At 42.7% G+C, this 23,520-nt stretch overlaps 1 protein-coding gene across 1 annotated transcript in view; it reads left to right on the top strand.

Moving 5' to 3' along the window:
* LOC142814510 (transducin beta-like protein 3) overlaps positions 1–23,220 on the top strand; it is a 63,846-nt gene extending 40,626 nt beyond the window's left edge. The window contains exons 17-22 of the mRNA XM_075893324.1: positions 3,219–3,277; positions 5,076–5,179; positions 5,831–5,902; positions 10,217–10,375; positions 21,784–21,877; positions 23,131–23,220. Coding sequence (XP_075749439.1) covers positions 3,219–3,277; positions 5,076–5,179; positions 5,831–5,902; positions 10,217–10,375; positions 21,784–21,877; positions 23,131–23,149 — 507 coding nt within the window. The 3' untranslated portion in view covers positions 23,150–23,220. The remainder of the gene's footprint in view (positions 1–3,218; positions 3,278–5,075; positions 5,180–5,830; positions 5,903–10,216; positions 10,376–21,783; positions 21,878–23,130) is intronic.
* Positions 23,221–23,520: the final 300 nt, after the last annotated feature.

Raw genomic sequence — 23,520 nt, 5'->3', positions numbered from 1 at the left:
GTCCAAAATCGCGCCGCTCGATTCATTCACTCCCAGTACTCATACGACATCAGTATTTCATCCTTGAAAGCACAATCCGGTTTATCACCCCTCTCTGTGCGCCGCCGTATCGCCACCCTTTCTCTCTTTCATAAATTTTTTCATTCTTCTCTCAATGCAGCTCCTTACATCCTCCCCCCGACATACATCTCACACCGCACAAGCCATCCACTTCAAGTGTCCCGTTATCGTAACAGAACTGCCGCTTTTTCCGCTTCTTTTTTTCCCCGCGCCGTCAAGGATTGGAACGACCTTCCCTGCTCCATTGCTTCAACCACCTGCCCATCATCCTTCGCGACAAATCTTACAAATCACCTCTGCTGCGAAAACTAACGTGTTCAAATGTTCTTTTCCTGTGTATCCACCCCTTATGTAATACCCCCGAGTGGGGTCCTTAAGGAAATAAAAATGAAATGAAAAATGAAATGAAATACAGTGAAAGTAATGATGAAAGCTTTATCCTTCTGTCACACGTGTCCCGTTAAATAGGGAGGCAGTCGCCGGGCTAATTCCAAGAGCCGAAGTATCGGCCCCCCGAACCGCACCACGAAAGCGTGGACAATTTAGAATTGGTCCTTTTTGGCGCGCCAGCGGACGCCGGCTGTGGCCCAAAGAACAAGTCAGAGCCGAGAGTTGATAAACAAACAAATTATATTCTCAATAATGGCAGATCGAAAACAATACACAAAAATGCACACTCCACAATAGTTGCATACAATATGTCACCAATGAAACCAATCAATCTACGTGCTTCACAATACAATCAGCCACACTTGAAACAACGGACACGGACAACAATACGCACTACAATGCAGTCGCATGCATTTAACATCCAAGACACTTAAAGACTAAAGAGATAGAAAACCTATTCAGTCCAAAGTCCTTGGAACAAAAGTCTGAATGATACTCTTCCGAGAATCACTCACTCAAAGTCCAGCGTTGTTGTCGTTCCGCAGCCCTCGAAGCTTCTCTCCAGGAAACCTCGCCGGAGTTTCTCTTCCAGGAAAACTCCCGTCTTCAATTGGCCACTCTTCAAACTTCAACTTCTTCACCGGAAAACCGTCGGCTTCACACACGCAGCTGTTGCCCGCGTCTTCGCTCGATAGCGGTAAACACACGCTCTTGCCTGTAGCTCGAGCCTTCACCCACAGGTGGAACTCCTCTTGATCTCCTGCTCTGTCACTACGGACAGCACCTTCGCCGACTCCACGGCGGAATCCCTACGCGCTCCGGCGCTAACTTTCCGTCTTCTCCTGATTTCTCGTCTCGGCCGCTCGATTAAATACCTTCCGCGCCACCTTCCAGAAATTTCTCGTCATTTCGTCGGCGCGATACGCGGCGAAAGCTGGGAAGAGGGCGAGACGGTTGGAATGCCCTCTCCGGCCGGTGAGTCAACTCGGTATGGCCCCGCCCCGTTCATTCTAAAAAAATCGCGGGCTTGCTGGGCCGCTGATGCGGGGTGAGGAGGTTCGTCGTGAAGCCATGCTTCTGCGGGGAGAGCGCGCGCCCGGGAGCCTTGGATGTTTGTTTTCTCTTTTTTTTTTCTTTTGACCTCGCGGCGTTTCTCCCGCCCGTTGTCGCAAGAATTTGGCGGCGCGCTCATTTTTAGCGCTCGTTCTGTGACACCTTCCTGTGAAGCTTGCACTCCCAATTCTCGCGGATGTCGTAATCTTTCGGTGCCGTGAACAGAGGTGCTGTGGGTCCACTTGTGTAGCCAGGGTGGCCCCCTGAAGCGAAGCAGTGCAAGTCGTTCCGCCTCTTTGCCACACTGCGGGCTGCACGCGGTGTACATGCTCTGTGCAAACGGTCCACACGAGAAGGCTCTAAAGGTTAATGGCTTCTCCCAACTCTCATGACTGCCATACCCACGCAGACTGGCAATCTGCATGGGTAAGGCCCAGTCTGCTAGGGACGCTCATCTGCGTGCAAGAGGCACCCTTGCACGCAGTCAGGAACGTACATTGGCGTTGCTACTACACGGAGTCTGCGTCCTTGAAAAACGTTTGACGAGAAGCGCATGCATGGGCCCGGGGATATCAAGAGCGCGTCGCATGCATGTGCGCTAGCAGCTAGTTCTCTCTCTGGCCTTTGCTGGCCCTCTCGTGTTTCACGTAAAGGTGCATTTCTACATCTTGTGTGCTTAACTCCTGTTGATATGTAAACAAATTGTGCATTCATTTTTAAACAAGAAGCCTCGCAAGAGTTATTCCCCGGCGCCTGAGTGGCAGTCACTGTACCCCCTCCTTGATCATACAAAGGCCCAGCCAATGTTACTAGCACGCGGGGCCCAATTGTCTGCGCCACCGTCACAGTTTGAAAAGGAGCAGCAGCACCCCCACTAACCCTAGTGGCTCTCCAGAGTGTAAAGGGCCACCGGGAAACGAGGCACGCCACTCAGGTCACACCAATACATCTCTTCAAGTTCACTATACTAGGAACGCTAGATGAACAAGAAAAGTGGTGTCGGTCGTCGGCCTATGAAGGCGATGTTGATACTGATCTCCAAGAAGCATGCAACGCTCCCTGTTGCCAAACAATCACTCAGTACATATGTGCCAAGGGCTGCTATATAGGCCGAGAAGTGACTTTTTAAGGACATTGTCTGGAAAAAAAATCTCGACCTACAATCCCCAGTATAAGGTATTATTTAAAAAAAACATTCAATTACATTCACACTCAAACTTTAATATTCAAATTTGCTTAGCACCCCAAATTTTCTTATTTGCACAGCTCTAATTATAACTCATTATGCTGATGCTACATTCACACAATATATGAGATCTGCAGCAACGGCTGAATGGCTGATAAATTTAACTGCTGACCACAAGCCTATGGCATGTGCCTCATGATAACTTTACTTTTTCGTTTGCGAAGCACTTTTCTCATGTTTACTGCTTTTAGCAAGTCACTGACAAGCATGTTTGAGCTTGTAAGTCGAAGTAATTCATGACGTCGATAGGATGTTCCTGAAGAGAAAATCGCTCCTGCATTAAGTTTGTGGATATTTAGCACAAAGGCATTTGATAGGGTGATCTCACAACTGTTGTTGTATTGCACTTTTATGTCATAGCAAAGAAATTGTGAATGGTAAAGGGGCAGCAAAGCTTTGAGCCCCATTTGTGATTGCAGAGATTTACAGCTCAGATGCTCACGCGTGCTGTACTTTGTTTCGTTTTCAGGATTGCACATCGGAAGAGAGGCAGGAAGCACTGGCTAAACAGGAGGAGATGATATTGCAGTGAGTGAAAATTGATTATACTTTGAATCTTATTTGATGAAGATCTTCCATTTTTGTGCTGGCTGTAGTGACAATTGTCTAGTCCTAAAGTGCTACTTACCAGCTTCATGCAATGCAGTGAGTTTAGCTTAGCCAATTGCAAGAGGAAAAAAAAAAATGAAGGGAGCTTCATTGTTCACCTTTGGTCACCTTCTGCAGAATGCTGACTGATGCTCGTAATACATGGAATGTTGACTCAATAATAAACATCTACAATTGACTATGGCGATCGCAGTCTGGCTCTTGGGTTTAGGCAGCCTCAGAGATGCGGATTCAGTAAACAAGAGAGAGAAAGATGGAAAAGAATAATGGGGAAAATGTAAAATTAACAACTAGTAGAAATACATTGTTGTACAATCTTTTATTGGTTGCAAGATTCACAGAAGTATTAGTTGGGCTTATTGCACTTTTTTCATTAGGCCACACAGCTGCCTGTGTTACTGGTTGGCTGACATGAACCGGTGCACAGAGGTGTAGACGGAGTGTAGAGACATGTATACTGCTCCAAAGCAGATAGATTATTACAGTGGCCACAAGATCATGCAAAATTACAGCTCACTTTGGCGTCATGTAGTGGGGGTGTAGGAAAACACTACCACAGCAAGCTGTTTTTGAGTACAGCATAAAAAAAAAACGTGGCTGATTCCCCTATCTAGGAATGGGCATGACACGAAAGTAAAAGGTGTCTTCACAGAGGTAGTTGAGCGTCTATTGTGCGTTGTTTCAGCAACAGCAACAAATTGCAAAGTCACGTGAAGAACGGTAAGCAGCCTGAAACTTGCAGCGCACACCTCAAGCAGAAAGCAAGCACGAATTGAGCATGCACACACAGGACGAGTGCAGACTAACAACTGTCGCAGCTTTGCACTTAAGTGTGCTGTTCAAACAAAGAAAGACGCATGAAACGTGAGCATAAGTATACACAGAGTGAGTGCGAACAACTGTCACCATTCTTACTTCGTCACGTGTCAGCAGCATGCTCCTTTCATAAACGTAGCTGCGGCAGCGAGCAAAGTGACCTTCGTCCTCTCCCAAACTACGAGTCTGATAAGGGCGCGTGCAGGACAGCCACGCTCAGTGGAGGCGGCGCTCCGTAGAGGCGACAGCCGTTAGAGAGCGCCTCTGCGTGAGCTTGTCATGACATCTCGTTACTGATAACGAGAACGTGGTGATGTTTTGCAGCTCTGATGACTGCCAAGAGGTACATGGCGTATACAAATGGCTTGCCGTTAGCATCCTCTACAATGTTAGCTCCATGGCATAGTGGCTAGCGCTGCGAATCGAGAAGTTGCCGGAATTTTTGCTTCTTGTTTTTTTTCTTTGCAATCTGTTAGTATATATCTTATGTCATAAATACGTCAGCGGAGCTGTGGTGGACTCCGGCATGAAACACGTCGTGTTGAAAAAATCACCAGAAAGAAGCAAGATTGTTACTGATTTCTGGGTTCGCCTATTTAAACATGTAGGGCTGTTGTTGCTAGAAAGTGAGTTAGGGGGAGTCTTCATGTTTTGTTGACGTGTCGGTACTAGGCATCCTGCATTTTCCTGGGGTCATGTTCACACCAACTCTGCATCTATCGACAAAGATTGAATAGGTGTCAATTTTCGAACTTAGAAAATAGCCAAGTGCCATCACGTGCTGCGTCAGCACACTTTTTTATTTGTATGTGTGTATGCTTGAGTGCACATACATGTATGTGTGTGCATACATGATAAAATGTCTTGGATGTACCTTCCAACCGTGTGTTCCCTCATGCAGAGAGCAACAACTTAGCAACTTATTGAAGGAAAAGAAGTGGACCAAGGCTTTACAGCTCGCGCTGAGGCTCGAGCATCCGTTCAGGGCACTAAACATCGTTAAAGGTATGTGGTACAGATTTGTGGCGTTCTCTTGAAAAAAATAAACGGGTTGTGCAATGAAAAATGTCCTGAATCAACTTTGACTTACGCAACTGCTGCTTTTGTTTGAACTACTTTTTGCAAAGCATAGCCTGGATGGAGAATCCCCCCCCCCCCCCTTTTTTCCTCTCTCTGTGGCTACCAGGCTATCCAGCCAGCTTGGCAGGTCTAACATGAATAAGATAGATTTACCAGCTCCAAAAGACAAAACACTTAAAAAGGAACAAACACACACAGCTGTGTGTTCCTTCTTGAGTGTTTCTTGTTTTTTTTTTGCGCTGGTAAATTTATATCAATCATGAACCAACTCGCCCAAGCAGCAGTTTTATCTAACATGAAGCTGGAGCAATCCACTGTTTAACACTTAACCAAGTGGTTAGCACTTAGTGCTTCACAAACAAGCACTTAGTGCTTCACAAACAAGCAGCTCTTAACTTATTTTTTTATTTTGTTTTTTCCTTGTGAATTGAGATACATACACTACTCAGTGCCTGCTTGTCTTAAAATCATGTCAGATAAGCTTATATAACTGTTTAAGATTTTAGTGCAGTTTTTTTGTATCACATGTTTCTGATATCTGAAAGGAATTGCACTCCTTGTGATTCTTTTGTTTAGAAATACTCCTGGAGGATCAAAGTGACGAGAAACTGACGAAGGCCTTGTCTCCACTGAGAGATGACCAGATAGGTGAGTATCTAATAGTGACTTGATACGGTATCGAGGAACACACCTAACCAATACTTTGCTGTTAAATTCAGCAGTGGGCAAGTTCAGATTTATGATTCCTGCCAAACTAAATCATAATTGATGGCTCAGATCCTATAGTAATCAATTGTCCTATCACTCTTGGCATGATCTTATTGCTGGTACTAGAACATGATAAATATGGCACACCTACAGGTGCATCTGCTGATAAAAGCATTGGCCAGTTTGTCTGAGCTGGCCATCACTGGATTTCTTTTTCGACATCATACCAAGCACCTGTACTTTAGACTTCCAAAAATTGCACAAAACCTCCTGTAGACGAGCTTGCAGTTCACTTTCTGTTTATGAATCGTTAATTCGGCATATCACTTGGGTTGCAGTTTTAACATGCTCATGCCCTGAATGCAAGGTCCATGTTGAAGAATGTTGAACGTTGAGATTTTGAGCCATTGACTGTATTTTATCCACAGTTAAACCTGGATATAACGAAACTGACTAATTCTCCAAAAATTTTGCTATAAAGAGGATTTTGTTGTATGCAGGTTTCCTACCAAAATTAGAAAAATAAATGCACAAATTAAACAAAATGGAAACTGAAGACAGAGCTAACCCACCCAAAACAGTTGTTTAGCAGTAAAAAACTGCATTATTATTGCAATAGCAATTATATAGACACTCGGCGTGTTTTTGCTGTCACCGCCATCTGCTGTAACAAGTGCAAATTGATAACATGCCCCCGCACATTGTCACTTTTACGAGTGGGTAAAACACGCGAGCAGTACTGAAGCAGAGATCAAATGAGCCGCCCCATCTCTATCACCTGGAGTGCGCATATGACGACATCCCATCGCGTGTTAGAACAGCTTGCAAATGCTCAAACAGAAAGGAAACCACCCGTCTTAACCGATCACGAGAAGACGTGGGGAAAGGGGGGGTGGTTCGCTGGAATAGCAGCGGCGAACTTTGATTTTAAGGGCACGGTCGTGATTGCTGGTGGGCGTGCTACCTCAGCAAGCACCAGTGCGCTTTTAAGGCGAAGAGACTGTGAAAAGAGCACTTAAGCTTGTCTCTTAAGCGGCTGTATTTGCTTACACCAGCGTATTGCAGAAGTTCTGCAATATCAGATCCAAAAAAGTTGGCTGGCAGCCTTACTTTGTATAACATTACAATTTGTTGCTATTGCATTCATTTGCAGTGAATGCAATGTGCCGTCGTGTTGGCTAATTGGCTGTGTGCGCCCGCCGCGGCAAGAACAGCAGCAACGCCAGTTCTTGGGGCGCAGGCCCGCCCGCCCGCCTTGTGCACGCCCGCGCGCAATAACGAGCGCTCGCTTTTGTTGGGGTGTAGCTGGGGGCACAAGTGCATTAGGCGCGCTGCCACCGCTTCGTGCTTCTACGACAGTGGGGCAAACGTAGAAGATGCATGCTTGTACCGAAATGACAAAATTTTGTGTGAAATTTCTAGTTTCTCAGTGGTGAAAATTTGTTGTATGAAGGATGTCTCTCGTTGTTGCGTCGTTACGTAGGGGTCACAAATAAATTTGCTTCTTTGGAGTAATGACGGGCAATAGAATAACTTTGTTATATTGAGAAATTCGTTATATGGAGGTTCGTTGTACGCAGGTTTAACTGTATTAGCCTCTGTGTTGCTTCTGCATGTTAGTCCACATTTTGTCTATCTATGGCTTCGATTGGCATTTTCAAAATGCTTGTTCTTTCATCATTGAAATATTCAAGAGCCTACTATGCAAACTGTGCAGGTGAAGTGAAACATTTGCTCAGCTTCTCTGAGATTTCCCTTATTTCAGCATCAAAAAGCAGCACTTTCAGCCACGCTGTGAAAGCTGGACCACAACCCAGTCAGGGAAAGAAAAATTCTACGACAGTGATTGGCATGAACTTCAGTGGGAGGTACTGAAGAGTCATTTCTGATGCCTTTAACGAAACGTTGTGGTTGGGAATTGATGATGTAGTGGCTTAGGCAGACATCGTCATAGCCATGATGACATTGTGGGGCCCTCATGGACTCTCCTCTCATTCTTTTAGCACCCTGTGTGTCGTTTCCATGTATAGTGCAAGACTGCCAAGTGGAGACCTCCTCGGGCTTACCTCCCTGTTTTCTTTCCCATTGAGCTGTGCAAATAGCAAAATTTTGGGTAGGAAACGAATTTGAATATTGAAGTATGAGTGCGAATGGAACTGGATATTTAAAAAAAGTTCTCCTAATTATTTCTAGAACAGTTTTTGAATACCTTGAAGTGAAATTGCAGAAAAAAAAGTTGGAGAGGATTTCTTAGCATGTTTTTTATCTGATAATGATATCAAGTTCCTTCTTTGGCAAGGTTGATGAAACACAGCGTGGTATCTCATAGTTGTCTTATCAAAAATAACCTCCATATTGCGATACGCTCCTTGACTTGACTTGCCACGCCTCAAGGTCGGACATTCGAAATGTGTCTGTGCTGCATGGAAGGCGGTGCTAAGTCAAGTCAAGGAGCGTTTCTGAATACGAGGGTAAGGGAAGGCAGGGGCCAAATTGTATTGATGTATGTGAGATAATGCTACCAAAGTGTTTTCGACACCACTTTACACGCGAAAGCCATTGATGCTATTTCCTCAGTATTTTCTTCTCTTTTGACATCTGTGGAAGCCCAACTGAAGTGGCAAAACAGGGTGTGCTATGTTAAGTACGGAGCTCCAAATCTTGACCTCCTCTATAAACTTACGACCTGCTCATCGGCGCAACTCCTATGGAGGCACTTGGGTCTAAAAATTGTCGTGTAGGAACCAGAGATGCCGCCAGGTACCGTTCAGGGATTAAGCATCTCGAAGCAACATTCTAGCTGTCAGAAGCACCACAGTGGCTGGCTCCAGGTTCACCACTAGCGGATCCCAACCTCAGCGCGAGCGCCTTAGTAAAAAAAAAAAAGAGCTAAAGTATGGCACACACATGCAGAAAAGCGGTTTGACCGCTGCAGCGATGGGGGATAGTTGTAGCGCCATGGCGTGCTGTTCCTAGTGCTGTGGCATTTCAAGAGAACTAACAAAAAATAAACAAGCAAAAGCAAATATCGCAACACAGGAGCGGCAGCATGAGCAAATCGTAAGTTTATAGACGATGCACCACGACACTCATGCGTTGTTTTCTATGGGGGTAAGTCGTGGTGGTACCTGGCAGCATCTCTGGTTACTATGCGACAATTTTTAGACCCAAACGCCTTCATAGGGGTTGCGCCGATGAGCAGGTAGTAAGTTTATACAAGAGGTTGTGCTCCAAATCTGCCTTGTAGACGTCAATATATAAGAACATCTGAGTTTTCGGATGCTAGAAATCTTTGGCATCTTAGTTTTGGACTTCCTGCCCGAATTTGAGGTTCAAAAAACATTGAGCCCCCCATTCTGCCACATCTCTCATCCTTACGTTAGAACTGTATGTTAGAACCAATAAATTTGCTACTACAGCAGAGCTCGAAAGGCAGCTTTGCCTCAATGACAGAGTGTTATGGGGTAAAGCATATTTAAAATTTGAAGGGACTGCTGTAATTTTAAAGTCAGGGACTGTAGGTGTCCTTGGCAAGTTCAAAAAGTCTAAATAAAAAAATTCTGTCGTGAGTCGAATTGAATAGTAAACACTATTCGAAGCATATTCAAAATTTTAGTATTTGCATACCCATAGTAAAAACATAATCAGTCAGAATGCTTGACCTAAGTTCTTGTGTTTCATAGTTGTCTTATCAAGAATGAGGCAGTGAAGAGGCCAAATTGTATTTATGCAGATGATTTGGTACAACCAAAGTGTTGCTGTTGTTGATAACACTTTCCGCATCTGAAATTTCGGACGGTAAAAATTTGCGGCGCAAACAAGTTTTTGTGCTTCCTGCCCAAATTTCAGGTCCAAAACTGGATTAGTTGCTCCCCTGTCTCTGCCATATCTATCTTCTCCATTTTGGAACCAGAATTTTTTTGAGTCGATACATTTGCTACCTTAACAGAGCCTGAAATGCAGTTTTGCTGCAATATGAGAATGCTATGGGGTGAAGCATACCAATAATCTGAGAGGGCCACTGTCAATCGGACGTTGACTGTTTTTGTCTGGTTCGAATTGTTCGGATAGTAAAATTCTGGTGAAAATCAAATCAAATAAAACATATTCAGATGTCCGCACACTTTTCTACTCTCTCTCTCGTCATCATAATTGTTCCTATCATACCTATGCCGAGTGCGACAGCTTCCGATGAACTTTGTGAACAGCACAGTGTTAGATAAATCATGAGCTAAACAACCGCTAACTTTCCAGACCTCCTACTCAAGTTTGCTTCCACCTGGAACACCAATAGCAAGCACAGCGCAGCGGCGCAGGCAGTTCTTAATGTTGTGCTCAAGTCACACTCCCCAAAACGTTTGCTGGCATTGCCCAACAGCCGCGCCACCATTGAAGCTTTCATCCCTTACACAGGTAAGTTTTCACAAGCATGCTCCCAAATGCTCCTGTATGTACAAGTATGTCAACTGCACTTTAGCTTTTTGAAGGTCAAAGACATACATGTATGCCTTTAAGTAGTGCAATTCTTACTAAAGCAATCAGATTTTCATAGTTTTAGCAGAGTTCTTTAACACCCTGACTGGCCATGAAGCTTCAGTGAAAGTTTGATATAGAGACAGGAGCAACTGCTAGAACTGCCCTCGCCTGTGCGGGAGTATTTGAGCGACCCAGGTGCTGCAATTGCATGGCACGTGCTGAAACTGTAAAATGTGATTAAAGGCCAACTACGGTGATTTTTTTACCATGTTAGGATAATGGTGCTTTTATGTTCCTTAGACACTCTTCTCACATGCCCGATAACTGAAATGCTAAAAAAATTAGAAAATAATTATTAATTGCCGAAAAACTGCAATACCAAAATCTAACCGAGTGCGCTTCTACGTGTGACGTAAAGATTTGCCTGATGCTGCTGGAACCTGCCTGATTGCGCAAAATGCCAGCCAGATGGCACTACCCGTCTACGCCGTCCGCGGCGATCGGCTACAACGTTTACGCTGTTATGGTGAATATACAGCGAATAGTGTGCGGCTCACAACACAACATCACTTGGCACCTATCGCACGCCCACCAAATGGAAAAGGAAATTGCACACTTAATTAAGGAAGCGCCGACCAAATCCACACAATCTATAGCAGACAAGCAGACGCTGCACTGGCACATCAGTTTGTCACTTCCACCAGGCAAAACTCTATGTCACACACACAATGTTGCGTATAATTCTAGCAAGCGAGGCGAGCGTTTCGAGGCAAGCTATAAAATTCATTTGAAAAGAATCTGCGATACTCTCAAGCCTGCCATTTGGCATGAATGGCGCAAATGTGCAAATGAACGTACCCCGTGAATTTCATTCAGATCCAGTGACCTCGAAAAATTGCCGGAGTTGGCCTTTAAATGTACCTGTGAAGGCTGATTACGTCTTTATGGTGACGTTGCCTTTAAGGAACTTTGGGGAAGCTCTAATACAGAGAAATTTAGCATAGAATGAGGCCTTGAAGCTAGATATTCGATGGCAACCAACGCATGCTGCTTTTGCTATGAAAGCATACTTCTTTTTTTTCCTGAAGCAAATAGTGAAAATTTGTGTACAATCCAGAGTTCTTCAAGGACTCTGGTGAATCTTAACGCGACGCAGAAGTGCAGTGTTTGCAACTTTTGACTGTGCGTATTCAATCTGTGAGGCGTTTCTATACAAAGATATATATCTTAGAATAGCCTCGTATTTATTGAACCAACAGCCAGGTTGAATGAATCAGTGATTTGAATTTGGCAAGTCACGAGGATCGAGCAATACTTCATACTGCTTTTGCCTGGATTTCGCGTTTCGTTCTGTGTTGATTTATCACTGCGGTGTTGTAGTGTGTTGAAAGTTCGGTTGGTCATGCAATGTAGTTTCCAAGTTCTTTACTCTGCTGTGTAGCTTACTCATGCTGTGTTTTTCACGTCCTTCTTTATTGTGGTCACTGTTGAGGCGAAAGCCTTATATGCCTCCCCAAATGTGAAAATTGACATAGTGCATTCGGAAACGGCGGCGTCGGCATGTGACACAAAAAATTATCTTCTCGTTTTCATTATGCATTGATATCAAAAATTAACTTTTCAAGCTTTTACAGCCCGTGCAAGTTTTGTACAGTTTTTCGGTGCATCCTCTCTTGCGTCTTCATTCTAGCAAGCTTCAGTTGGTAGCCCTGAAGTCTCTGTTACAGATGTGTGCTTTGAGTTTTTCAAGCTGTGAGGAGCTGCATGTAGCTCAGTCTGTTAGGCATGTCACCTCTACACTTTTGTTCATCTTAGTGCCTGTTTGAAAGAAAATGGCAAGCATTTCACTCACCGAGCTTCTCTATTACTGGCATGCAATGAGGAAGAGGCGGCCAGTATGCTCACCTTCATTAACAGCATCATTAATCGGGGCAGCTGTGTCAAAGGGGCTCATGCATGGGCTCAACGCAGGCCTCAAGTATCTAGCCCAGCTGACGATTCCCGGCGACTCATGGTAGGCGGGTGAGCTCTGGATTTTCTTGCACTAGACAAATACGCCGGGAGGCTGTGGAAAATCCTAGGCCCAGCGTCTGGCAAAAGTTTCAAAACATAGTGCGACGTCTTCATAACAACTCCTTGGATATGCACTAGTTCACGCGATAAATCCCTCTTTTGTCGAAGTGCTTTTTGCACACCTGCACTTGCTGGAGATCAAATGTGAAACCACTATTTTCTTGTTCTGGTACAGTGCGCTTCCACTTTTCCCGCCATTCGCTGTCTGTAGGCAGCCAGAACAAAGACACTTTTTTGTCATTTTTCTTGTAACCAAATCGACACCCCTGTACGCCACATCTTTGTGGCATTCTTTTTGGTCTTCAGTCACTACGCGTACAACACCAAACATATGATGAAAAACACATTGTTACGTGCCACAGTATGAGGCCACCATCTGGCTGATGCCCCCGGCGAGGACGCAATGCCGCCCTGCGGCCTCCGCTTGCAGTGCATGAAGCTCTCCCATAGAGTTACGATGCAGCTGTATGACAAGTAAAAGTATTAAAGAACTCTGGTTTTACTTCTGTTTAGTATCACCTTCATGCGTATAAAAGCAATATGTATAAAGTACCAGCAGCTGCCCCGCCGCGGTGGTCTAGTGGCTAAGGTACTCGGCTGCTGACCCGCAGGTCGCGGGTCCAGATCCCGGCTGCGGCGGCTGCATTTCCGATGGAGGTGTAAATGTTGTAGGCCCGTGTGCTCAGATTTGTGTGCACGTTAAAGAACCCCAGGTGGTCGAAATTTCCGGAGCCCTCCACTACGGCGCCTCTCATAATCATAAGGTGGTTTTGGGACGTTAAACCCCACAAATCAAATCATATAAAGTACCAGCAAAAGGACCTGATAGAATGCGCTACGAGTATAGTACCTCCTTTTTTTTATATACCGAATTCAGTTGGTTTGCATTGAACACATAGTAAAATAATGGAATGGTGGGTCTAAACTTCAAAATACTTTTTCCAGACTAAAATGAAAGTTTCCAGACTAAATAAAAGTTTAAACTAAAATAAAACTTACTGCCAAGTTCAGCATTTCAATTTAAGGTATATGAGAACACCTAAGTGAAACAAAAATTTTAAGAGATAGCAGTACGTTTTATAGAAAGTTTAATAAAAATAGCTTATGCGTTTGATCTGTACTCGTCTTTCATGAAAAAAATTCTGAAAAAAACTACTATTTGCTTAACTTGACCTATGTGTTAAGCAGTAAAAAATACAAAGCTTACAATATGGAACTGTGCTATAATAAAATCATGAAGCTGAAAAATGTTAAAAAACAAATGTGAATAATTGTTGAAAGGGTAAATTCGGAGCCAATTCTTTTTATGTATGTACCTGATTTTCTACTATTTTATAAAGCTCAAATGGTATTCACATGCCCAAAGATATTTTTCCACTCAAATTATTTTCAGAAAATGCTCTAGAACTGATGTCTATATGTGTGCAAGTTTCTCACATTTATTTAGACAAATTGATTCATGTCAAGCACCACTATTGGTGCAAAATGACCCAGTATGTATTCGTTATCTCCTGGATGACTGCAGAGATGGGTCACACGGAACATAGCCTCTGAGACTGCAGGCACACTCCCATTCTTAGTGGCAGAGTTGCACAATACCTGTTTTCATTGCCTCCCATGCCACTGAAAAGTGGCAAAGTAGCTGTGGCAGGCAGCAATAGGAGATTGTGCTACAGTAAAATCTCGTTATATTGAACCTTAGATTAATAATTTTTTCATATTAACAATTTTTTGAAAATCCCCCTCCAAATGTCTATTAGTTTAATGTCAAAATACTTCACCAGTATGAATTTCGTCATACCGAATGTTTCAGAATAACGTATAAAGTTTTATCCCCCTTAAATCTCCACAACACTTCAAGATAACAAATAGCAATCTTAAAAAGTTGCTTGTGGCTGTGAAAATAATGCCCACCTCCGTACCTGCCTCTATCATCATCAATAGATTGTCCACGTATTTCTGGATTTGCTCGCCCTGTTCAGATGTGCAATAGCCCTATCGCCATCATCATCGTCTGGTACTTGTTTTTCGCGTCAGACTTCGCCCTGTTGCCTTTGTTTTCGTCGGGCAGCTCTACATGCGTGCTTGTTACACTTCTGGTCGGTGGTTGAATGTTCAAGATGAGCTCCAAAAGCCACATGACAGGGATGCTACGACAGTGAAAAATGTTCTTATGATGACCCACGAATGCTTCACTAACGCTCACTACTACGCACATTGCGACGACGAAGCAATGTGCGTAGTAGTGAGCGACGATGAGTTTAGCTGACGTCTGATAAGATCGACACCGTATAAACGGTGTTAAAACAGTGCACGTGAATCAATGTCAAGAATCCGTATTCAACGCCCATGCTTTGCAGTGCGTAAGTAGGATGCACACGCTTAAGGGGGCAGACTGCTCTTTGGGACGAAAAAGTGACAAAAAAATTCATTTTTTAAAATTGACATATTTGGTTTCGGCAGGTACTTTCCTATCTCTCTGCAAATTTTCACGCACCAGGAAGTAGTAATTTTTTTGTAATGTCATTTTAACTGTACAGATTCTTGGTGCTGTTAACATGCAGAACCTGCAAAAAAATGGGGAACCGACTTTGAGACTTCTTTATAATTTGCCAGCACCTTTGTCTAAAGCTCTACTACCAATTTATGAGCCCTCTCATGAGGATTGCAAAACATGCGCACCATAATTGTTACTTTTTGAAAAAACCGTGTTTTTCACTTTTTTCCATTTTTCTCAAAAAAATAATTTTGTGACTATTCAATTTTGAGGCCTCAATATCTCTGCAGCTAGGGCAGGTACAAGAATAATTCTTTTTGCAGCGGAAACCTGTATGTGTGTAGAACGCAAGTATGGGAGCAGAATTTAGAGCACATGCCTTTTTAATTAATTACCAATCAAAATTGTAACACAATTCAAACTGCTTTCGAAAGTGTATAGTTCATTTTGCTGCAAAATAACCAATAAAGGCCTAAAAACAAAAGCCTCTTCCATACTTTCACTCTATAGTCATTAGTCTATGTTGGCATATCCTAAATATCGCTTTTAATTAAGCACTTTTTTTTCTATGGTGGCCTTAAACAATAGGGGAGGAACTTAAGTTATCTCAGGAACCAAGTGAGTTACATGAAAACGAATTAAATATTTGAAATCAGCAGAAAAAACTGCATAACCCTGTGCAGTTTTATCAAGATCACTGAAGAAATAAAAAAAAAATGTCTAAGACCAGTCTGCCCCCTTAAAAGTTGGTCTTTCAGCTGTCGAGCTGCCCAAATCAGGATAAATCCTGCTCTTCATCATATAAATGGGCACTGGTTCCAGAATATCTTGTGTTTGTTTTTTCCTGCTGATTAGAGCATAATTTGGTTGCGAATGCACAGGTAGGCAGCACAGGTAGGTGACTCGTGTGTCTGCAATTACAGTTCTTGAGTAAATGTTTAATACTTTCATTAAAACGACTTGTCAAAATAAGGAATGATTTTCAGTGGTCTTTTGAGATTCGTTGTATTGAGGTTTCACTCTACTGCAGCATTTAAGACCGAATTTGAAATTTTTCTAGCCGGGAAGAACAGCAATTAGTGCATGGAAAATTTGTGTAGGACCAAAAGAGATTTGTGCGAGAAAATATGTGTACAATTTTAGCAAATTTAGTTACAAACACCAGCATTGTGCCAATGGTCGGCATGTAAAGATACACTTCTGCCACAGTAGGACTGACTGTTACGCTTGTAGGCTTTGCATCGTTACTATGTGGACAAAGCATAATATCATTTAAATGAAAACAAAGTCATGAGTGATTACGTGGTACATCCACCGCAAACATGTAAGGCAACTCACAGGGCATAACAATCGTGCTTCTCATTTTTTCATTTAAACACAAGAAGTGTTAAAAACAAACTTGATAGCTTGCAAACATACTTGGAATCACTGGGAACTTGGTTTGATGCTGTTGTGTTTCCAGAAACTTGGCTCGCAAAAAACGAGGTCGCTCTCTTTCCCAGTGGCTACAAGTGCGAACAACTCGACAGATTAGAAGAAAGGGGCGGTGGTTTGGCAGTACACCTCCAAGAAGGTTACAGCTATGATGCCATAGACAATTACACAGCATATTATACACCAACATAGAATGCCTTATGCTTTGTACGACACACTTTCAGTTAGCTGCTATTTATAGGTGGGCTACTGGTTTAAAGCGTTATTTTTTAAATTACATGAAAATCTTCAGAATTTTCGTACATCTCAAAGTACTCTTTTCTCTATTGTATGCGATATAAACATTTATACGAGGAGTAATGAAACTCCTCAATTAAAGAATCTAATTGAAGCTTATGACCCACAAAACATCGTCAACATGCCATTGTGCATAGGAGTAAAAAGCACAAGCTGCATAGATAGCGTTACCAATGCAAAAAAAGAGCAACTCAGCTCAGGCGTGATTACCTGCAACATAAGTGATCACCTACCGCAGTATTGCATCATGACTAAAACTTTCGCAAAGAAAAGTAAAATTGCCAAGTTGTTCAGGGAAATAAACAGTAGATCTATCGATGTTTTCCGTGTAGTAATTCAGTCCACTCAGTGGTGCAGTATCTATATTGAAGATATGTCTCATAATCACTGCAGTCTGTGATTAACTTTTGTATATACTATTTTAAGTGGCTAGTTATTCGTTTGTAGTAAATTCTTACGTGTTCTAGGTTTCTCTAACATTTTCTGTAATATTGCGGCTTTGTAGTAGCATTGTAGTTCCGTAACATGGTAGCAATCACCACTGTCGTATCTTCTGATTACTGCTCCATTGTGTACATAATTTATTTTCTGTATATGTGTGGTTTTAAGCATTACTGTTTTGCTTTTTATTGTGTACCTGCTCCGAACTGTGGAAGGCAGAGGCCATCGTCAGGCGATTAAAGCCTTTAGCCTCTGTCTCCTCGGGGAACTTCCGAAATAAAGCTAAATCAAATTAAATTGATGGAATTGACTAGACACTGTGATAATTCCTGTGAATTTGTAATAATGACTACAGATTGATAGGGCTCAGACCAGTCTTGGTCTGTTTGGCTAATCTACCTTTAAAAAATTATGTTATTGCGATGCCGGTTATATGGACACTCTCGACTGGATTTCGCCGCTGGTGTCATTAACCGTATATGTATACGTGTCTATATATATGAAAATGCAAGAAAGAAAACAAAAGTAATTCGGGAAAAACTCTGGCGCACGGAATCGAACGTCCGACCTCTTGCTTATGAGTGCGAGGCATTAACCACTGAGCCTTGAAGGAGCACCTTCTTCAACGTTGAAATGGCAAGCTAATATATCTACTACTTACTGCTGGTGAAGCCCATTTCGGGGGAGCTATCGTGTCTTTAGCATTACCAGCAAGATGGCGTAATGAGTGCGCATCGCCAGATCATCGGGACGCTGCGGCGCGCATTCTCATCTCCCACGCATACTTTGCCCAGAGGAGAGGGGAGGGGATGGACACTCACGCTTGCACACGCTTGTCTCATAGTAGGGACAATTGTACGGCTTGGGATTTTACCGGAGTTACCAGGCGCACAAAGCTCACTGCACTCGCTGCACAGTCTCCGCTTGTGAAAATGCCGCGCTTTTGAGACACAGTGAAGTAACAACTGAGACGCTTATTCGTGTTCATCTGGGTCTGTGAGTACGTTTCATGCAGCATTTGTGCATGAGAAACGCGGGGCACATTTAGATCTGTTGCTATCGCGTTCATTGCTTCCGCTTTGCAGCAAAGGTGTGACTCTTTAGTATGCCTACTTACTGTAATAGTTGTTCGCATTGGTAAAATTACCTGACTGAACATAGTATGTTAAAATGTTTTATAGAACCCTGATGCGGTAGATATAAATGATTTAGTTTAGTCTCAACCCTTTCATGACTGAAAGGAAAAAAACAAACAAGAAAACTTTCCAAAATGACAGAAATGTTTGTGGGCTCACTCTGTATGGGTTTCTTTTTCCAAATAAAATGGTGCCTTTATTTTAATAAAACAACGTTTCTTTATTTTTCTAATTGCGTACAAAGATACCACAGGTGCAGCAATATCAGAGGCATCATGCAACGAAAGACAAGACACAAAAGGAGGTGGACTAATAAGCCCTATTGAAAAAACATTGACAAGTGGGATCATCTCGCACCGAAAAGCACAACTACAGTTGATATAATCACTGGTTTCACGTGGGACCAATTTTGTGTGTATAGCCGTCAGCGGTCGCCAAAAGGTTGATTGATTGATATGTGGGGTTCGATGCCTCAAAACCACCACATGGTTAGGAGAGGCGCCATAGGGTAGGGCTCCGGAAATTTCGACAACCCAAATCTGAGCACACCATTTTCGCTTCCGTCAGAAATGCAGCCGCCGCAGCCGGGAATCGATCCCGCGACCAGCGGGTCAGCAGCCGAGTAACTTAACCGCTAGACCACTGCGGCGGGGCACGAAAAGGTTGAATAGAAAACATTGGTGGAAAAGATATTAGGCCATAATGGACTCTCATTGCCAGTCCCAGATTCTGTACCAGTTTGGTGGCTGGGAAAATACCAACACGGAATTCTTAATAGCCCTCCTATGGTAAAAGATAATGGGACAGGATTTGGAGGGGGGAATGGGGGGGCCTTGCTCAGTTGCGGAATAAAATTCAAGACGATGACAGAAGAGCCTTTAAGAAGATGCACACCTGTGCTTTTGTAATGTAGTGCTTTCATCAATATGCATGCATACTGTTTTTTACTGAACCGGAAGTAATCCTCATGTGAAATTTCATGTGTTATGAAAGGGGGGAGAGACATTGTTTTTTGACAACTTGGAAAGTAACCCCTAGGCCCTACGCTGTACAAGTATCAAGAAACTGTATGCATATCTGAAGGTTCTCAGGACATGGGTACCTAGCAATTGGTGCTGCGGAATTCTGTAGCGGAGAGCAGGTTGAAAAATATGGTTGAAAGGTAAAGAGTGGACACTCGCTCATTCATTGGCACATGTTTTAAATCTCCAAGAAAGGGTAAAGGGGTGCTTGCTCGTGTAGGGGCAAGCATCCCTACACGATATTTAACGGTAGTATGAGATAGAGAGAAAAATATATATTGCATTCTTGGCAATCACTGTTTCCTGATTGCATTTTCCTGAAGTGTATCTTAGAAGGTCAATGCCAAAACACAGCAAGCCTGTTAATAAGCAGCAGTGGCTAACCTGTAGGGAGGTGACATCAACATACAGTTTTGGCGTTGAGCTTCTCTGAAACCACTACTAACTAGTACGTTTGCAGTGTTTATGTTTGTGTAACAGAAAACTAAGCATAATACAACCCATCACATTACACTGACGGTGTAACAATTAGTGAAAATTCAACATTGCTTGAATTCATACACGATGCCGGATTTCTTTGTTCAAAAAAAAAAAAATTGCAATATATCCAGGAAGACTAATAATAGCTGCAGTTCCATCTACAAGGTTGTTTGCACTTGCTAAGATTCTGATTCTAAGTGTAGAGTACTGTCTATTGTTAAAGGGAACACTGCTATTAGCACCTATTTGATTGCGAGCCTCTTGTAAGTGGACAAGGAAACGATGTTTATGCATGGCCCCAGTCTCTCAGAAGGAGCTAGAACGGCCAATCACCATAAGTCTCGCGTAAATCTAAGCCACTATGTTCTTGAAAGATGGTGAAATAGAAACATGCTGTGCACACAAGTGTTCCCTTTAACAGTGAACCCGACTACGTATTGAATGGCGTAATGCTCTAGAATTTCCTCTAAAGCAATCAGTACGTGTCACTTTCGATGTAATTGTGGGTAGAAGGTGTTGTCATCTCTTCTGTGTTCGAGCCTCAATTTATGCTGATGATTCCTTAGAATAAAAAACAGTCAGCTAAAAATAGTTCACTTAGAATGTGAGCCAGAGTTTTACCTGGCTGTGTAACACCTTTATATGTTCGAATACGAACTTGTTCCGTAAGGCCTGTTGGCATCTGTATGAAATACCATTATGTTGTTTATTATGCAAATGACTCAAATGTTTAATGTTTTGTGCAACTTGGGGCATTTCACATTTGTCCTGTGCTAATGAATGAAATGTGTGTGTTTTCTTGCGTTACATGATTTTAAGAATTCCAAAAATCAATTTTTCACTCCACGCTTGAAATCAACTCTCACTCCACGTTTGAAGTGAAGATTGGCGCAAAAAAGTGTGGATGCTTTCTGCATACACATTTTATGAAGATATTAACTGAGGACTATGTGTTTTCTCGAAAAAATTCGCAAAGCCTTTTAATTGGTGTTAACGTTGTTAACCTATTCGCTGTCGCACATAGCACACTCATGTGGTCCTTCTGAACCGCGAATTTTTCAGCGAAAGTGCACTTGTGTGCCACATGTAACCTCTTCTCTGCGTCGCATTTGCCTAGCCAAAGTATTTGCTAGGAAGCACATCAAAGATATGTTTGCTTACATCTAAAACACATTTGCGTTTTAGTCTCTACATTCGTTTCAATTGACAGCTACTTTAAAGTGTGAAAAAAGTTTATAAAGGGCTTTCAACCGACACATCTAACTAGAACCGCTATCTATGAGTAAAGCATTTAGCTAATTTAGGTAGAGTCACTAGTGCTGCCACCTCTGAATGGCTTCAGATATTACTGAATTTGGAAGCATGACAATTCGCCAGCTTCGGCAAGATTGCCACTGCAGGAGCACCCATCGATTCTCCTACTTCTGCAGTAATTTGGTTAAAAGAATTTACCAGGCTTGTTTTGCATTGTGTTCCACAGAGCTTCATCGAGGAGACGCTACTATGCTGTGCAGGTTATGGTTGGGTGTCGCATTTACCGACGCATATCGAATGGCCGACACTGTAGCATGTTACCATTGCGGCAGTGATGAAACAACTTGGCATGTTCTGTGCGAATGCCACTAGTACTGTTTGCAAAGACAGTCACTTTGCAATGCACTAGACCAACTGGACAACCAGACTCTTTCGGAAGAAAGAATCCTGCGCTACCGACAGGACCTTATGTCACAGAAGAAGGCTGTGAAGGTGCTCCTGCTCTTGCTGCGTTCAACTGGTCTCTCCAAACGACTGTGATCGGAACACCCTGCATTTGTGTGCACATGTATTTTTTTCCTAATTTATTTTATCTCTCTATATCTATATCCTCTCTTTGACTCTTATTTACCCAGCCCTCTGCAGGGTAGCGAATCAGTTCTAGGTTAACCTCCATGTCTCTTCGTTTTATTTATTTATCTCTCTCTACAGAGCGACACTTTCAGCGCATCAGTAGACTGAAGCAGCAGGCAATGTTCTTGGATTATCTGTGGTGCAACATGAAGCTGGCAGGCCTCAGTACAGGGTGTGTACACCGTATGTAAACTCATAGTATAGTATATGTATGCGTGCTGGTATTTCCTCAGGTACAACAAATTTTTCAATTTCCGTAAATCGACATAAATTTCATTGAGATTTACAGATTTACAAGAGCAGTCCAGAAAGCTTAATATTAAAATATTATACAATGTAGGCAGCATGTACGCTGGTGGTCAAAATTTTCCAGGCCGCTATCTCAAGTAGTCCTATAGAAGTGTGGCCTGGGAACTTTTGACCACCCCTGTATAATCATTCAGGCATGTCATTGAGCTGATCCTTGTTTTTTCCTCACAAATGAAGGAAAGAAGGGGAAATTTAAGGGCACATTTTACTCTGTTACACACAATATTGAGGAGAACTAACAGACAATAACGCCAAGAGCAGTATAGGGGATGTTATTAAAAGTATAATTGTTATCTAATTGTTATCTAAATGTCAGTTATCCATATCTAAATGTGAGGAAAGAGAAGTGGAATAAAAGATAATTTAGCGCTGATAGAGACCGTACATGTGACTTTCTGATAACACGTCCGACATTATGCCAATGGAGTTACAGTAGTGGTCATACCGCTGCCCACATTATAAGGTAGAGCATTTACAGGGTATAGACTATTTGCCACAAGACATGTAGGCGCCGCCATCTTAGGCTGTTAAGGCAACGTTTTCTTGTTTTCGCACGTCGGGAGGTGAAATAATGAGGCAATGAAACATCGTATTCACCAACCCAACCACTTTCACGCGTGTGTGTCTACCGTAACAACGTTCGTTTAGTTGTTAAAGATACAAAACGCGGAGGTTAGCGGCCCAATATGGGCAGCATTCAAACCCATTCGTAAAATGGTCTATGGCAGTTGGCAGAGCATAGGATTCGTTATTTAGAGGCTTCTGGTCTCTTTTCTTTTTCTCATTTAGATTACAATTACTACTAATGAGATACCTGAAAAGTAATAATACATTATACTTAATAACATCCCCTTGACATCAATGTCAGTTCCAATTGTTTTTCCTCTGTAGCATTTTTAGGTAAGAATCTTTCGTATTGGTTTGCCTCTACAGTGTCTCATAGTCTTCTCACCCTAATGCTAGTTCCAGTGGCTTCAAAGTGATTATGGATCCCAGTCTTCTTTCCTGCCTTGTCTTAGTTCATGATTTGCTATCTGTTTACATTTAGGGTCTGGAAGTGTAGTGCTCGCATATTGATTTTCTTGTGTGAACCTTGTTTTTCTTTTTTTTTTTCAGAGAACCGAGGCCAGAATAAGCCGTTCAGAAAAGCTCCTGTAGGCGATCTACTGCTATAAATAAAATGTATATTTTACGATTCCTTCACAAGCGTAGCAATGACTTTGCTTCTCTACCTGCGCGGTGGTCCGGTAGTTATGGTGCTCAGCTGCTGACCCTCAGGTCGTGGGATCGAATCCTGGGTGTGGCGGCCGTACTTTCTGATGGTAGCGAAAATTCTTAAGGCTTGCATGCCTTGAGAATTTAGGTGCGCGTTAAGAAACACCCAAGTGCTGGAAATTTCTGGAGCTCTTCACTACAACATATCTCATAATAATATCGGGGTTTCGAGACATAAATCCCTATGAATTGTAATATTACGGTGGTGCTTGCAAACAATTTACGTATATT

The sequence above is a fragment of the Rhipicephalus microplus genome, chromosome 4 (genome assembly GCF_043290135.1).
Source record: "Rhipicephalus microplus isolate Deutch F79 chromosome 4, USDA_Rmic, whole genome shotgun sequence".
NCBI classification, from domain to species: domain Eukaryota; kingdom Metazoa; phylum Arthropoda; class Arachnida; order Ixodida; family Ixodidae; genus Rhipicephalus; species Rhipicephalus microplus.
This window is presented reverse-complemented; position numbering and strand designations above follow the sequence as displayed.